Source organism: Protopterus annectens, chromosome 2.part0, assembly GCF_019279795.1.
Source record: "Protopterus annectens isolate FY-2018-M chromosome 2.part0, PAN1.0, whole genome shotgun sequence".
NCBI classification, from domain to species: Eukaryota; Metazoa; Chordata; order Ceratodontiformes; family Protopteridae; genus Protopterus; species Protopterus annectens.
This window is the reverse complement of record NC_056728.1, coordinates 138,250,734-138,269,841: the sequence shown is the minus strand read 5'-3', so window position 1 is coordinate 138,269,841 and position 19,108 is coordinate 138,250,734. Positions and strand designations below refer to the sequence as shown.

Below are 19,108 nucleotides of genomic sequence, written 5' to 3'. Positions count from 1 at the left end.
GTCAGCCTTAACTCATGACTGTGAACTATTCAGATGAAAACCAGATGACCAAGCACACTTTTGTAGTTGTAGTCACTCGTGGAACCTGCAATAGCTCAGAAAGGCATTTTCCCAACAGGAAATCATTGAATGCACCTGATTGGTTGAAAGCACAGGCATAAGATGGCCACTGCTAGTGACAAGATGGAAGTAAGAACTAGGGAGTGGATTTAACAAATTACACAAAAGATGGATTGTACAACTTTTACACATTAGCTTGTTAGCTGATCCTCCACATTAAATAAGCTTCCATGAGATAAAGTGCAACAGTACTCCTTGAGATGATACACATATAAAGTGAGTATTATTGTTATTACTGCAGTGAAGGCCTATAATGGGAGAGAAACATTTTCCTACATTAAAAGTGATAATATATTGTTTATAAAATAATAACAAATAATACACGGGTGCCAGATAGATGCCATTAATTACTCTTCTCCCTAAAACATCTGGCATCACTATCAATTCAAATATTTAATAATCAACTTGTGGCAACAAGGAGTCAAAGTTTGGAGCCATGACTACTAACTGGGTTTTTGAAGTAGTTTGGGCACTGGACTGGATGACCCAGCCAGGGAGAGAAGGGAGTGAAGAGGTATTCCATGATTCCCTCTCCTGGAGTGGGGGAGGTTCAGGGATGTGTCACTGGGCACATCTCTTGCTAATGAATCTGTGGTTGAAACTGAAGCTGTCTGCTCCAGAGTGAATTGTGGAGCTACTGAGGGGACCATGCCTGCTGTAGAAAGGAATGAGAGCACCCACTGCACCCATTGCTTTCCCCTCCCCTAAGACCTTACTCAGCCTAATGGGGAATATTATATCAAGCATCAAGAAATTTGTGCTGGCTGCCTGGATGACAGCTACATCATAATTTGCTTTTGCCAGGTCAGGAACAAATGACAGAGTCATACCAATCAGACCACAGCTATATCAGGCGAAGGGTGAAGGGAAAGCTATCCTAGTGCTTGCTGTTAGGGGGAGCAGCTTTTGCCATGAAATAGCCACAGCCGGTCCCTTTAAGAAATAATGGTATTCATTTAAGCAGTAAAGGTCACTATTGTGGTTCCTTAAATGAATGACATTCATGGGTTCATAGGTGAATACTAGGCTAAGTGGCATGAAAGGCCATTTTAAACATATCCAATAACCCAAGGTCAGAATCAAAACCTGTACCTTGTGTCTATAAGGTAAAAACCTTAACCATTATGCCACAACCACCCATAGGCAGTCTTACAACAGCAAGGAGCCATTTGTTATAATTTAGCAAACCTGCTTCCTACAGTTTACCACAAAGGTACTGTTCATTTTATATCTGCGACATAATAGTTCTCCACTAAGGCTCATTATCCTTTTTTTGACAGTCAGTGTTTGGTACCGCACCCAATGAGATGCAATTTTTTTTTTTGCCCTCAACTCTAGAAGATTTTTTTTTGCCATCTGTGGAGGACTTTTTATTTGCCTTTAAGTTGGATGAGGGGAGATGCATATTGGCAGCATCTCCCAAGACACCACTGGAGATTGTTACAGCTCTAAATCACTAATCAGATGGCAGGCAGTGAGGGCTACCTTTACACTCCCCCCCCAAAAAAAATACCTGGAATGTTCTCCAGTCATCTTAACTCATGCACAGGACTTTTACAAATGAAACTCTGATTACCAAATATGATTTTGCAGGTGCACTCCAGTAATTTTTACTCTTTAGTATTTGACAGCTCAAGCATGAGGCCAGGTACTGGCTACCTGTAAATCAGAAATGAAGAACTAGTAAGTGGAGTTAATGAATTATACACAGGCTGAATTATGCAACTGTTGCAGTCTAGCTTTTGAAACAGTCTATTTTAAGGATGAATCCTGAACCTCTTTTGAAGGAGAAAATTATATGACTTTAATTTAGTTGGTGATGGATTTTTGTAGGAGAAGATTTTATGACTTTAATTTTGTTGGTGATGGCTTTTTGTAGGAGTGCTCTGTTTTTGATTCCTCCTTAAATAACTGAGCTCTGTTTTGTCCAAACCTGGCCTGAATATTGTTATCACCTGCCTGTAAAGAAGCCCAGTCCACCTGCGTAATACCCTAATACCTTACTGCATATGCCCAATTGATCCCATAGCAAATACTGTCAGTGTATGGAGACTGGCTCAGATATCTCAAGTATAATTAACTGCAGTAATGTGTGACAACTCAAGTTCCCATACATGACAAAGACAAGTCTGTTTTTTTTAATTTTTTTTTTTGGTGCCTGATATAGCAAGGAGACCAGAAAATAGAATCAGGATGTGTGGTAATGACATCAAAACTAGTACAGTGGTCAGACATAGATGGAAATCATAATGAAACCTGGAAAAGTTAACAGATATGATTTAAGATTCGGGGAATACAAAGCCATTCATTTTGGGGAGGACAGCATGACACTGAAGAGCAAATACAAATTATGAAAAGAGTACCTGAAGGAATATGAGGAGAAATGAAAAAAATGTGAAGTGATCATCACTGCAAATTCATTCATGCAATACAATGTGAACAGACCATTGCAAAGGCCAACAGAATGCTAATCCCTGCAGTAAGGGGATGAGCTCATAGGAACTAGAATTCATTACTCTGCCATACAAAGCACCAATAAGGTCTATAAGCTTTGAGATAGTGTATAAGGTTGTAGAGAGTGAGAGAGAGAGTGCATGGGTGCTACCCGGGTGGTAAGTGCAATGGGAGGGGTGTGGAATGAAGAAAGCACGTTTGCATTTGTTCTGTGCACTTTGAAAGAGGGAAGGTAGTTAGAAGACATAATGTAGACTCATCATTTCCCTAGCATCAGATACAATTAGGGTTCCCAAAAAAGTATGAGGGGAAAGATGGTGAATGGGTGACAGACAGAGGAAGGAAGAGTTGACATTAGGAAGCACTTTTTATGGAGATGTTAGTGAGACCCTAGAAAATAAATACCACTTACTGTAAGAAATGTAAACTAAGGAAAATAGTGAAGGACAAAAGTTAATCACATTTATATATACAATAGGATGGATACAACTATGTACTGAGAACAAGGGTTAGTAGCTAATCTCAGTTGTCTTGTAAGATAATAAAAAGTATTCGAATGTTGTATGTAGCAATGCCTTCTATAGTATCTGTGTGTGTGTGTGTGTGTGTGTGTGTGTGTGTGTGTGTGTGTGTGTGTGTGTGTGTGTGTGTGTGTGTGTGTGTGTGTGTGTGTGTTTGTGTGTACCTCTGTGTGTGGGTGGAGGTGGAGAACATGTAAACATACAACTTCCTTGAATTACTACTTGTCATGTGTATGCCAACAGCTAAAAATGTACTAATTCCCAAAACAGAATATACTCCCCCTCTAATCACCCCACATTGTCATCTAAAAATACTCACAAAATCCATATAGCTGAAAATAAAATATTTAGTTTTGCTTGACCTGTTGATCAAAATTGCCGCCATTGCATCCTGTATGAAAAGGCACATTGGTACCCATAACCAATGGAGACACTTTTTCGGCTAACTAATCTGATCTTTAAAATCTTAACATAAAGCTTTTGCCCACCACCACTCCCAAATGTGCTACAAGTCTGGGAACCAAACTACTCCCTTAGAAATAGCCAAGTAGATTATATTGCCCTAAATTCAAAGCTTTCTCTATAGTTCAGCCTGCTATGTGGAAGTTTCTACCTACGGAGACAAAAATTGTGAAACATTACCAATATTAAAAAAAAACATCTTAGGCAATTTCTACAAAACAAAACTAACTGCACTTGTTTTCATGACACTGGCTACTTGTCACTACATAATTTAAAGCTTTTCAAGCATTTCTAGCATAATCCTACATACTTGTATACAATGTAATTTCTAATCGTGTGTTCATACATTCATAGGTTCACAGGAGGTTACTAGCCTAATGGCCCTAGGAACTTTACAAGCTCAGCTGTGTAAAAACCTGAGTATGACCAAATTTAGACAGTCATTATTAGCAGAGCGATTCTGTGATCACCACCAACTGCACCTGTCCATGGTGGACATAGGTCCCACCCCTGGGATGAATTTACGTTCACCCATCCAGTTGTCAAGGTTGCCCATGAATAGGGTCATTAAGGAGGTCTGCTTCATATGGAGTGAGAGCTTATCCAAAAGGAGTGGTAATCGATGGAAGATGTATCTGTCTCTCCAGCATGTTCTGCTAATGTCACAGGCTATGTTGAGATCCCCGGAGTGCGTTATTCTTGACTCATTTGATTTGCAGAAGTGCAGCAATTCCATTAGGGCAGGGTCCGAGACTACTCTGTAGGCCAGGCACAGGTCATCTTTCAGTAACCTGTATGATACAGAGTACAGTGACAGGGCTTTCAATCTTTCTATGTATGTCATGTTTTGGAGGCCCTGGATTCTCTTGGTAAGAAACCTCTGTAGAGTCTCCAGTTCCTGCAAGTGTCTGGTAAGCTACATACAGAAGGGAGCATTGTACTCAATTAGTGGTCTGATAAGTGTTGAGTACAGTGGAGCTATAAACTCCCTGGTCTTAGACGTGATGCCCTTATATATAAGATGCACAATGTAGAATGCTTTGTTTACCACTATGGACACACAGTGATCGATGTTTAGATTGCTAACAAACTGTGTTCCCAAGTCTCACACCACTGAGTTTGAGCTTAGAGGGGTGCTATCTATATCATAATTAGCAGGGGCTACTTCTTTGCCAAAGGGGATAATGAGGCTTTTTTTTGTGTTGTTTTAGTCCATGGGTTTGGCACCAATCATTTGTCTGCATCAGCCCTTTCTGTAATATATTAACACCACTGGGGGACTCTGTGATTGCTCCCACTTTACAGTCATCTGCAAACTTGGCAAGATACAGTCCATCTACCTTCACCTGGACTTCAGAGAAATAGATTACAAACAGTAGAGGGACCAGCACAGGTCCTTGCAGTATTCCACTGGTAACTGGTCTACTGGTGGAGGTGGACTCGCCAACTTTGACAGTGTATTCTGTCGGTGAGACAGTTGTCTACCCATCTAGTAATGTATGTGTTAATCTCCAGCTGGGAGAGTTTCTCTATGATACCTGAATGGGGGATTGTGTCAAAAGCCTTGGCTAAATCTAGATAAGTGGTCTGTACTGTTTTGCCCTCATCCAAGGCTTTGGTGACATTCTCAAAGAAGTCCACCAGGTTTAATAAGCATGATTTACCCTTGATGAAGCCAAACTGGATTGGGTCAAGAGTTTGAAGGTCCTCTATGTCTTTGTTGATAAGGTCCATGATGATTCTTTCCATGGTCTTGTAGATAAGGCTGGTTAAGCTTATGGGTAGATAGTTCAGTCGATGGACCCCATTTGTGTAAGGGGGCTACTATTGCTGTTTTCCTCTCTGCTGGAACAAAGCCAATGCTCAGGATATGGTAGAAGACAGTGCTGAGTGATTCTGCTAGGTCTTGTTTTAGATTGTTTAGTAAGCATTCTGGGATGTTATCTGGTCCCATAGAGGCTGTGTTTTTGGATGTAAATACACGGCCGTGTATTGCTAGAAATATTGTTCTCTCTCTACCTCTGCATGAATAAACATTTAAAAGATGCATGCACATAATATTCTGTTATACACTCTACAAATGTTTATAAAAATACTTGAAATTTTTTCTGTACCTTTTGACCCCAGTAGTGATTGAAAATGGTCTGTAGGTCAGATCACTTACCTGGTTAACAAGTTGGAAAATAAAATAAAATAATGCCACAATTTTTTAAACATTAATTAAAAAGTTGTGATCCCTCATCAAAACCTCCAAAGCCAGCTATATAAGCAGAATTGCAGCAGACACTAAAAACAACCACAAAACCTTCTATAGTTATATCACAAATCTCCATGGCAATACCCAGATTTGCTCTGAGTTACTGCACAATGGTACCTCCTATACTGAGCCAACAGATATTGCCAACATACTGGCCAACAGATTCAGTGCCAACTTTGCCCATCTCTTCCCCCCCAAAGGACCAATCTCAATACCAGAAGAATGCCAGACACCCAGCATTACTGCAGCACAGGTTAAAGCTGCATTGTCTAAGGCAAGAATACTGCTTCCATGGGACCCAACAATATCCCTGGCTGTGTTCTACATGAATTAAAAAGTGAACTGGTACCACATCTGTGTGCTCTGTTCATTCACAGCCTCACCTTAGGCTTTGTCCCTACCAAATGGCACTCTGCTACAGTCATCCCGCTCCATAAACGAGGAGCGACTACAGACCCTGGAAATTATCGCTACATTAGTCTGACAAGTCTGATGTGTAAGGCTATGGAGCACATCATCATTGACCTAATTAACAAGGATATAGGGAATCTCCAAACTCTAGATCCCACGCAATTTGATTCTGTGGAAGGTAAATCATGCCTGCTCAACCTGGTTGACTTCTTTGAATCAGTCAGCAGAGCAGTGGATGAAGATAAGGCAGTTCATACAGCCTACCTCGATCTGGCCAAGGCCTTTGATACCATTCCTCACTCAGGAATTACTGATAAACTCAGCAAACTAAGCATCAATCCCTATATTGTTAGGTGAGTTTCAAACTGGCTCACAGATAGAACCCACAGTGTGAAAGTAGCGAACTCCAAGTCAGACTGCCGACCAGTCACGAGTGGAGTCCCACAGGGATTAGTCTTGGGTCATCTCCTGTTTGGCATCTACTTCTCAGAAGTCCAGGCTAACACAGAGGGATTCTGGCTGACCAGATTTGCAATTGGCTGAGAACCATTATTAACTCCCCAAGTGATGCAGACATCCTACAGAAAGGCCTCACTGAGACCAATAACTGGTGTCGAAACCATGGCCTTAAGCTTAATGCCAAAGAATGTGTCATCATCCGCTTTGGGAAAAACTCAGTTCCCACTAATTACCACATGATGGGAGCCCACTGAACACTGAAGGTATTATAAGAGATCTGGGGACACAGGTTGACAGCAACCTCCCCTTCGACCACCACATTGTCACTGTAGTCAGAAAGTCCTTCTATGTGGTACATCTCATTACCAAGGGTTTTGCATCCAGGAAGAAAGAGGTCATCATTTCTCTCTACTCTTCCCTCATTAGACCAATCATAGAGTATAATGCCCCATTTGGCATGTACCTCACTAGACACCTGCAACAGCTGGGGAGGCCACAAAAGTACCTCACAAAGAGGATCCTAGGCCTTAAACACATGCCCTACATGGACAGACCCAAAAAAACTCCAGCTATTCTCTGTCTCATATCGTCTACTAAGAGGCTACCTCTGCTTGACTTACAAAGCCATGTCTGACCCAGCTCTGTTAGAAATGCTACATCTAAGGAAATCCCAATCCCTCCACACTACATGCTCCAGAGACCTCAACCTCATTACCACAATCAAAAGAACATGCAGGACAGACAGGTTTATAACACAGAGACTGCCCATGCTCTGGAATACACTTCCCATACATGTCAAGCAGACCACCTCACTAGCCCTCTTCAAGAGAAATCTTGATGAGTGGATGGGAAATAGAAAGTTCACTCCGGAGATCACTCCAGTGGCTCTACTTGATAGAGGCACTGGGAACTAACGATGGGCGGCAAAATGCCAGGGTACTTCTATGGGCTAGGCTTGTAAAGGCCCCAGGGCCATTAGTCTAGTCCACACCTATGAACTAAAACAAAAAGATTCATTAAGGAATGTAGGCTTTGCTTTCCTGTCAGTGCTTTGCTATGGCTGGGATAAAAGATTAGTAATACCGCAGGCCAGCGATCTGTAGGCAGATGTTAGTGCTCGTTGGTTATTGTCCTTAGTTCATATTTCATTCTTTTCTTGACACTGTGTACCCCCTACATGTATTTTGTTTTGGAGCTGCCGTAATTTGCTTTGTTCTCTGTGACTTGTGTCTTTGCTACATACAGCATTCAGGTATTTTTATTGTCTTACCACTGAGGTCAGCTATTAAAAAAACATCCATTTGTTGTCATTTTGTGTTAATACATTTAAATTTTAAAATATTGAATGATGCTCTCATAATGTAAAATATTTGAATATGTTCTAAAAATGATGAAGAGTATTGTACGAATACAAAACTTATTTGTTTTTTTAATTTTTTGAGTACAATACCATTTTATAGGTCTGCAGCTGACATTATTACAATGGATATCATTACGACAGATAACTTTAGTGAAGATTTGCCATCATGTCAGTGCTAATGATATCGTCTTAACCTCCCAACATGATATTCGATCTGGTCATGATACAAATAATACACCACTGGTGGTGATAACTGAAATCCTACATACTAAACTGAATCTGGATAATACAGTTAATATCCTGTTCCGTGGGATATGAAAGGACTTTCATACAATTAACCACCTCCTCCATCTGGGTTTTCTTCTCAGAAACTGGCCTTTCTATAACCATGATGGCATACTTCACATGTTATTTGGAAAGGATGCAGCCTGCTAGAAGGCAGCAGTATTCCCCAACCCTAACCACCCCTCCCCCAATAGTTTTTGATGTTCCACAGAGGTTGTGTATTTGTCCTATTAGTGTTCTCACTCATTAACAGTATCATGTTGAATTGCTGCTGTACTTCTGGATTAGATCAGAACATGGATATTTCCAAGTGCCAACATCCTGCTTTCTATGCTTCTCCTGAATATAGATTTGTCATCCATGTTAATGTAGCCATCACAAAATCAAACTAAAATCTAGACATACTGTAACATGTAATGAAGTGACGCCCCCTGCTACAAACCATATATTCCTGCTGTGTATCATGCAATTTCTAGAATCTGCAGTCACCTATCATTGAAAAACTTGTATGATATTAGAAAAGGCATGTTTGATTTTCTTTGAGCTTGAAAGATCATTCCTACCAATAGAAGAGGCCATATGAGATCTCATTTGTTGGAATCTACCATGCCTTCTGGTACAAAGTCATGTTAAAACGTAAACAAAACACATGTCAAATATGTTCTCGAAGACACATTGTTTATACTTTGTACTGCCTATATGAGACTGTTTGACAGTTTATGAAGCCAGGTTTGGAGAAATTTCTGGAATTTTAAGAGGCTGTTTATTTATTTGTTATACTTTGTTCACTGTGACCATGGGAAATTTTCCCAGGATGCTGACAAAATCTCTTACTCTTTCTGATAAATGTTTTGGGATCTTTTGTATCTACAAGAGCTATCACCAGCTCAGGTAAATTGGACTTCAGTTTAACATCACATCCAAATATTGGCTCACTCAGAAGTGCAGTAGCCGCCCTTTTGCTGCACTGAAGTGTCAGAGTGGGAATAGAACCCGCAATCTGATGATCTTCCAGCATTAAAGCTGAGTGTATTACCTGCTGAGCCACTTACACTGATGATTATTACATTCTTCTGCTGTTTAGATACAGTTGTTTGAGTCTCCTTGCTTATGGAAGAATGTTTTTGCTTGTATTATGGAGTGAGGTAGTGTAAAGCGATATACCCGAAGTATGCTTTAGAAAATGATGGGCAAACATAAATTGCCATATAATAGTCTGTGAGCCTCTATTAGTTGTGTGTGCTTCATATAGTAAGAACAACTCAAGCTAGTGAGCTTGTTTTGACAGCCCAATGGTGAAAGTGAGAGGATATGCTAGGAGCAAGGCGTGATATCCTGTTATTGGTCAAACTCACATTTATGTTTGGTGGCTGTGAGAATTTACTTAGTACATAGTACTTAGAACTCATAACATAATTTGTAATAGAAAGATAATACACACAGTAGCTGTTCCAGAACAGTTAGCCCTAAATCATTCACCCTGTATGTATCCACAGGTAAGTATCTATGTATCCACAGTGATGAAGTGTTTTAAAAGGCTGGTCAAGGACACCATAACATCTGGGCTGCCTGCTGATCTTGATCCTCTGCAGTTTGCTAACCGAGCAAACTGCTCTATGGCAGATGCCATCTCTCTAGCTCTCCATCTATTGCTGGAACAACTTGAGAATAAAAACACCTACGCTTGGGTACTATTCATTGACTTCAGCTCTGCTTTTAACACAGTCATCCCTCTTCATCTGGTAATGAAGCTACTCCAACTAGGTGTCAACACAACACTTTGTATCTGGATTCTTGACTTTCTCACAGACAGACCTCAGAAAGTGTGCATAGGAAATAACTCCTCAGATAGCAGCCCTTTGCTGTTCACCCTGTTAATACATGATTGTACAGCCAGGTACAATACAAATCACATCATCAAGTTTGCTGATGACACAACGGTGCTGGCCTCATCAGTAATGATGATGAAACAGCTTATAGAGATAACATGGAACAACTGATTACTTGGTGTGGAAATAACAACTTAGCACTAAATATGAACAAGACAAAAGAGATATATGTGGACTACAGGAAAAATCACAAGGAACATTCTCCCCTCACCATCAATGGGGAAACAATTGAAAGAGTGAGAAGCACAAAGTTTCTGGGAGTGCACATCGATGAGGACTTGTCTTGGAACACAAATACAATTGCCATAGTCAAGAAAGCGCACCAGAGATTGCACTTTTTGAGGAGAGCAAATCTCCCATCAACAGTTCTCACTACCTTCTACAGAGGTACAATAGAAAGCATCCTGATGAACAACCTCGTAGTATTGTATGGAAGCTGCTCTACCTCTGAGTGTAAATCCCTCCAGAGAGTGGTGAAGACAGCTGAGAGGATCATTAAGACCACCTTACCACCTATCCATGACTTGTACTTATCCAGGTGTCTTAGCAGGGCCAGAAGAATAATTAAAGACTGCACTTATCCTGCTTACAGACTGTTCCTACATCTATCATCCAGAAAGCACTTCCAAAGCATACATTGCAAAACTATGAGATTCAGGAACAGCTTCCTCCCTAATGTCATCAGGCTGCTGAATCTAATAACCACTACACCCCATGATGCCCAACTGGGTCAGTAGAAACTGTCTCAAATTGTGCAAGAACCTGGTTACCAGTCTCACCTAATACATAGTGCAATATTCACCATGATTGTAACTTATAGGCCATCTAGGGCAGTAGCAATGCAGTAAAATATCTCTTCTTTCAGTGCAATACAAGCAAATTCATAAATTAACCACAGTGCAATACTTTAATGTTCACAGTGTAATACTCAAATGTCTCTTTCTGTGCAAGGATCAGTGCAATGTCTTAACCAAGTACCTGTGCAATACTAAAGTCTCATGAATGTAAGTGGGTTTGAAAAGTGTTAAAAGTTGTTCTAATTATGAGCAATATTAGTCTGTCTACCTGCATGTTTGTGATGTAATAGTGAGGTGTTACATGTGTAAATGTATGTGAAAATAGTCTATATGTTGTCTGCACATTGAGTCTGGAGACACGGAATTTCGTTCAGTTTTTGCACTTGTGTGATTTCTGAATGACAATAAAGTTTACGTTGACTTTGAATTTTTGACTCTATAAAAGGATGGGCCTCAGAATTTTTGTTCTAATGATAAACTTGATACGGAGGTAAAATCAAAGTTCAGTGCTACATAAAGATGGCCAAAAGATGCTTTTTAGATTCCATAGTTCGAATAGTTAAGTGGTCACAGGAGATAATAAGTAATTGCAGAGGAAATGGAGACAAGGTTGAAATATATCTATTTAGTATTTGTTTTGTTTTGAAAATATTTACAATAAGACCTGAGTTTGACAGGTTTAAACAGCAATAGATATAAGAAATGACAGAACGCAAGTCCAAAAAAATGTATTAAACATACAGTATTAAAGCTAAGGACTGCGGTGGTGGTGTTGCGGTAGCGTTGTTGCCTCACAGTAAGACGTTGTCCTGTTTAATTCTCAGCTAGAGCGTCTGCTGTGTGGAGACATGTGTGAATGGGCATACCTTCATTGAAGGTTGTGCATCAGGGCCGGCAACTCAGCACGTAAAAATCTACTGCCAATCATTAGCGGACCGGAGTTCCACTGTGGCGACCCCTATTCGGGAAAAGCAGAAGGATACAACAACAACAGTATTAAAGCTAAGCTAAAGCAGTGACCACACAGACATAGAAAATCCTAAATGAAGCATTGTTGAATTATCAACATATTGGTTTAAAATGACACCACATTGTTTCTGCATTGCATTGAAAAAGCAGGAAAACAGAAAGACAGAGGGCTGTGCAGAACTCCCAGGAACAGTAGTTGATGGGGCAGGTGGTATTATCCCATCATTAAGACTAAGTTATTCCTTGAGTTGAGCAGCTGACCTGCTTTGAAGCTTCAATTAATAACTAACTAAGAAGACAGTTTGTGCAAATACTTTGTTAATGTTTATTACTTTATACCATTAGATTTTACCTTCTGTAGTGAAGAGCCAGGTGCATGTCCCTGCTTAGAATGAGAGATTCCAGAGAATAAGAGAAGTTATGTCTACTTTTTATGGACTTTTGTTTTCTCAGGTTCAGCCCTTAATAGTGTGTTAGTATAGTTTGTTGGTTTGTGGCATGAAGCAAGGTGATATGGTTGAAGTCTGACAATTTTAAATTATTGGGCAAAGAGATTCATCTTCAGTGTTTACAGGTACAGATAGTATATTCAGAGGGAAGATTATGCAAGCATGATTGTGTGCGTGTGTGTGTGTGCGTGTGTGTGTGTGTGTGTGTGTGTGTGTGTGTGTGTGTGTGTGTGTGTGTGAGCGTGTGTGTGTGTGCGTGTGTGTGCGTCCATGCGTGCGTGCATGAGTGCATGCATGCGTGCATGTGTGTGTATGTGTGTGCTTTATGTAATATATATATTATGTATCATCCCAACCTCATTAGATTTATATGTATACATATAATAAATGTTTTTGTTAATAAAGGACACATGCATAGGTATGATAAAAATGTCTGTCTGACAGTGAAATGTCTGTCTGACAGTGTATAGCTATTATTTACCAGTCTGTGCACATTATAAACCCTTTATCACCACTCTGGTCACCAGAAATACACACTCAAACAATATAAAAACAATTACACACACATACATGAAATCTCAAAAAAATAAACCAATAAAAAGTAAAACAGAAAATTTAAATTAAACTAAGTAAAAATAAAATAATACATGAACTGCAAACAGCCCAATGGAAAATGTCATTAGGATCAAAGTAGACATGAAAATATATATCTAAAGGCGGAAGATTAAAATGTGTAATTTAATATAAGGTTTTGAAGAGCTTGAGGAAACAGTATGAGGTTTAAAAGGAATAATATATACATTTGCAAAATCTTCACTTGAACTCAATGAAAGCATGGAGCCTTGTTTGACTTTGCCACTCCAATGATTTCCAGGCTGTTATGGGTAAAGATTTCCACAAAATTTCACAATGAGGAAGGTTGTAAGGCAGACTCAAAGCTGTGTATTCATGCTTCTAGTTCTTTATCAGTCCCTCCTGACTTAACTGCTATTTGTTCTCTATCCAAGGTTAACCATGCAGTAGCAAGTAAGTGCGGTGACACCATCTACTGATAATGTGAACGAAAGCAGTGAACGTGTGTTTAGAAATTTTAGTACATAGTGAACATGAACAGATATAATTCAAAAACAGTACTGAATTAGAAGAAAGCATTTAACTGATTTCCAAGTTAGGAAGGCATTTAAAACTAAGTGTTATAGACCATGTCTAAATTCTCAACAACTGCAAAAGTGTACATTCGGGCAAGGTTTTGTCACTAACCTGCTTTTTGCAGGTGTGACTGCAGTGGCATTTCCTCAGAAATGGAATGTCTTTCTTCCTTTGATACAGTGTGTTTCATCATGTTTCCGCCGTCCATGGACAAGTCATGCAGATATGAAACATTTATCTTGTAGTTGTCCATGATATGGTCATCACACTTCTTGGTCGTCTCAGATTCTGGAGGTATATTTTGTTCAAGATTTTTCTGCTGTTGTTGCTGTTTTGATTTGCTTCTCTTCTTTTTGTGGTTCTAAGGACAGAAAAAAGGCCAGAAGATGGAAGCTAGTCTGAAACAGGTTTTGGAATGTTTTCAAAATTAAAGTGCTTAACACTTTCTACAATTGTGCATTCATTTTGTCTGATATTCTGAAAGCAACTGAGCACAGAATAACTGATAATTTAAAATTATACAAAGACACCATAAAATTATAAATGCTCAACATGAAAAACAAAGCACGTAAACATGAATGGAAAACAATGATGAATACCACACAATACTTGACTCATGGACACAACTAAATCCTGCTTTGCTTTTTGCTACTCTGAAATATGAAGCTTGGTAGGAGAGACAGCGTAAAAAAACAAAAATTACATTTTCCTAATCTGGCTTTCCGGACTGTCTTTCCCATTCTTGTTGGGATAATGAGGGAATGAAGTTACCTAGTGGCAGGATGAAAACATTCTGTAAAAAAGGGCATTGACAGAAACTGCCCCATATGAAGATCAGGGAAATATATTTGCCTGACTTAGTCTTGTTTCTTGATATACTGGCTACTACAGAAGGATGTATAATACTTAGGCATGTTAGTCTGCTTAATTTTACTTACACAACTTGTATACTCTTAATGTTTGCTCTTAATATAAAAATGTTTCCTAAGATTTAGTATAATTATTCTGTTTCTTCTTACTAAATTGCGTACTATCCCTTTTAGGTTCATAGGTTCATAGGTTGGTACTAGGCTATCAGCCCTAGGGCCTATACAAGCCTAGCCATAACAATTCCCTGGCTATTTCTTCCCACAATATTTACTTCCCTGGACCCCTGTCTGACGTGATTCCCCGGGGTGAATTTTTGTTTTACAGTCTTGACTGCGTTTAGCCTTTTTTTTTTTTTTTTGAGTACTGCATGCTACAAACTAACCATATTGCTTATGTATAGTTGTTACACTTCTGATACAACTGGGCTTACTAAAAATTATGTTCTTTATCTTTATATTATATCATTTTTATTTTCTTTCTTGTATAATGCATTTGCATGGTTATGTTACTTGGTCATGGTTAAAAGGAAGCAAAGTTGGTCATCTATGTCTGCAAAAAAAGTCTTTGTTCAAAATGAAGTATTTTCATAGAATTTTAAAGGTTATGCAACTGGTTAACTAAAATTGAAATTCTCAGATTAACATATGCTTCCAGGGTTTAATGTCTCAAGTAATATTCCAGGACTCCCCCAAACAGCCATGGGAAAAACATAATAGAACAGAAAAGGCAAAGTGGTGAAATCTCATAATACCTTGTGAAATTAAACAACAGATTGCCCTGTTTATTTTCTCACTTTAGCAGAGACAGTATCTGTGAACATGATGAATTGTAGAAAGTGCTGTTAGGAGTAAAAAAGGTTTACATACTTTGTGGGTCATAGGAAACATGGAGTTGTGGATGCACACAAAAAGGACTTCTTATAATGACATTTTATCTCAAAAAAAAACAGTAAAGCATGGTCAAGAGAGAAAAACTGATGGAAAGTACAAGAATTTGCTAACACAAAATGTGATATTTTGTTGCACTTATTTGGCAGTTGTCAGTATGAAGCCTGTTTGCTGGCATGAGGCAGTTGTTCCACCTGTGCTCCCAATAACTTAGTTTTAACAGGGCCATATCATACATACACACAAACACACATAAATAAATATATATATATATATATATATATATATATATATATATATATATATATATAAAAGCGCTACAGAATCCTGAATGCCCAAAATCCTAAAGACCAAAATCACGAAAGTTCAAAATCCTGAAAACACACAGGATACCAACACTCACTATATTCCAGCACAAGTACATACAGAAACATATTACCTTTCAACTATACGCAGGTAAGCCCCCCCTGTGCCCCCACACCCCCTGCTACTTAAATATATCAACTTCGAGATTGCACTTAGTGTAGTGAAGTGCAATCTCCGAGTTGATATATTTGAGTAGCAGGGGGTGTGGGGGGCTTGACCCCCTGCCTATAATCGAAGGGTAATATGTTTCTGTATGTACTTGTGCTGGAATATAGTAAGTGTTGGTATCCTGTGTGTTTTCAGTATTTTGAACTTTCAAGATTTTGGTCTCAGGATTTTGGGCTTTCAGGATTCTGTAGTGCTTATATATATATATATATATATATATATATATATATATATATATATATATATATATAAATAAATTATGCAATGAAGCAACAAATTATTGAAAAAAGCAACTTGCTTAAGGTAAATTGGCACTAAACAGTATTGTTAATGTAGTTAATAAATTCTTTAATTTTGCTCTCATCTCCAGTCTAAAAAATACATATGTCATCTAGATATCTGACATAAAATTACCACAGTTCAACAAAATATGAAGAACAAATTTCTTTTCCCACATATTTAACAATATGTTGGTGGAACCCAAGTTCAGATGTAATTGTAAAATGAAGGGTTTAGTTTACTTAGCTAAATGCCAGCAGTGACAGTGTTTTTATATTGGTAAAACATCTAGGCGTTTAAAAGACAGAATTTATGAGCATATGTATAATATAAAAAGAGGGAATGTCAACAATGCGTTAACTAAGCACAATAAGGAGTTTCCTCGACATAATTTCCTTTTTTAAGATAGAAAAATTGGAAAAGAATCCCAGGGATGACCCTGGTGATTTATGACTGGAATTCTGGGAGTTATGCTGCCAGCTTGCTACTGATGCTCCTCAGCCAGCTGGTTTAATTGCTAATCTATCAATTAATTGTATTTTAAAACTTGAATCCTTTGAGTTTTTATAAAATGTTTAATTATTTGGTATTGCTTTGGTTTGAAGTGAACAGTGACTTGCGTTAGCAATTTGTTGTACTTAACCCTGTTGTGTATACTCTCCATGGTGAGGGAACAGAAAGTTTCACTCTACAGGAAGTTACAGTCTACAGGCAGTTTCAATCTATTGGTTACTTTGAACAAGAGTGTGTGTTTTAGAACGTTTTAAATTGTCTTGCATTTTTAACCTTGCTCATTCTGATGAAGTCTCTGATAACAAGGGATGAAAGTGCTAAATAAAATACTTTACTGCTGAACTGTGGTGCCGCTTCACGTGGTGTCTTCTAAACTTAGTTGTTAATCTGGCAGAATGCCTGCTATCTTTTCTCAGGGAAAGAAATAAATAAAGTTCAAAATTCTGAGCAGCAGAAAAAGCAACTAAATTAAAGATATGTAAATGGGTGTGCCACAATCTGCTGTGGGACAGAGAGCACATGTAAGCTCCCAATGGGACATGATGCTTGCTTGAAAAGTGCACTAAAGTCAGTGTGAGTTTTCTAAAGCTGTAACAGAATGTGCTATCAGTCACTCCTTTATGGCTTGTCTGGCATAATGTGCACAATAATTATTTCTTTTAGAAATAGGACTGTGCACTAGCATTTTTATCTGCCAAACTATAAATATTAATTGTGGTAACTTTAGCTTGCTATGTCACAATGTTGGTAACTAGTATTTTAAGGCTGCACAGTTGGGACTTGCCTTATATTACTCACATTCTGCATATTGCATCTAGCAGCACAGGGGATGGGGGACACAAATGAGTGTCCTGCACTCATTTTTGTATGGTTGGATTTTATGTATGTTATTAGGAAGAACTGTAAGCTGTATCTTACACTGATTCTGCACCTACATGTGCTCAGAGGATACCTTAGCACAAATCACTGGTTCATCTTAACACTAATGTTACCCATGTCCATCAAACACTACTCTCTGATCCTGATCTAATGCAGTAAACAAAGCTGAACTGCTCTTTGTTGCCACATAAGGTAGAGATGGCTGTGGGGCAGTTTCTATTGGTACCCATTGATAAGATATCTATGCCAAAACCATGCTTTAAATTGTGTTAATTATCTGGCTAGGACACATTGTGCACTTCACAAGTCACATTCCACCACATATGAGCAAACTAAGACAGACATGTTTATATTAATGCTTGTACACTATTGGAATAGTAATTTCATGAATGGTCAGACAGGGGTATCAATTCTAACTTATTCTTTTTCATACTGGTTTACCATTTTGGCATGTTATTATTGATTTCAGATGTAGGCTTTGAAAAAAAATAATTCAACATATTTGTGCTGTACTGACATATGTACGTATAAGGAATATGATGAACTGGTTGTGATAGGTCCCCTGACTAATCAGCTATGGTATTTTAAGTAATACTGCAGGGCTTTCTTGTAAGTTGGTGTTGACAGTCCTGACACTGTAGTAGTAGTAGCAGTATATCACACCAGTAAGCAGTATTACAAGTTTTTTGAATATATGTGTCATTATTGGGAAATGTGTGTACCTATATAAGGTCAGACAGAGCATATTGATTAAGCCACAGTACATCAGTTAATGCACTTTCATATTTGAGTACTGCTTTCAAAGTCTTGGCCTGCGTATCTTCAAGGCAGTAGTACAGGGCAGTGGTAGAGGACAGTGGTATAGGGCAGTGGTATAGGGCAGTAGTATAGGACAGTGGTATAGGGCAGCAGTATAGGACAGTGGTATAGGGCAGCGGTATAGGGCAGTGGTATAGGGCTGTGGTATAGGGCAGCGATACAGGGCAGTGGTATAGGGCAGTGGTATCGGACAGTGGTATAGGCCAGTGCTATAGGCATTATGTCATGTAAATATTATAAAAATGATGCTGTTTCTTTAAGAGCCGTCTGATAACTCTATGTATTAAATAGAGGATATATACCTTAAAGTTTGGTTAATGGGCAAAATGATACCAATTATGCAATTTATTCTTCTAAATGAAGAATTTTTCTAAGTTATGGCAGATTCACAAGAGTCTCAAGGGGAAGGGTTCTTTATCCTGAGTACTGTAAGACTGGAGTGTGAGTGGAGACTGTCATTGTGTCACAATCAAAGATGTGTTCTCAGGTATGAAGAAGGAGTCTCATGAAGGAAAAATACCTCCAAATTCCTATGCTGGGAAGGTTTGAATAAACTTATAATCACAGGCCTGGGAGGGAAACAGGTTTATTCAGAGCCTACAGTATATGCCGTAGCTGGACCAGAAGTTTGCTGTATATTTGCCCTTTTTACTTAAATGGTGTAGAAAACTGTTTATGGACATATTTTTCTGTAGGTTCAAGTATGCATTTTTTTTCAAAAATTGCTTTGCAGCCATGAATGCCG

General features: G+C 38.7%; 1 protein-coding gene across 1 annotated transcript in view; it reads right to left on the bottom strand.

The window, feature by feature from the left end:
* Positions 1-19,108, bottom strand: part of SPATS2L (spermatogenesis associated serine rich 2 like) — a 430,773-nt gene that overhangs the window by 145,966 nt on the left and 265,699 nt on the right. Inside the window, exon 5 of the mRNA XM_044060630.1 lies at positions 13,694-13,943. Coding sequence (XP_043916565.1) covers positions 13,694-13,943 — 250 coding nt within the window. The remainder of the gene's footprint in view (positions 1-13,693; positions 13,944-19,108) is intronic.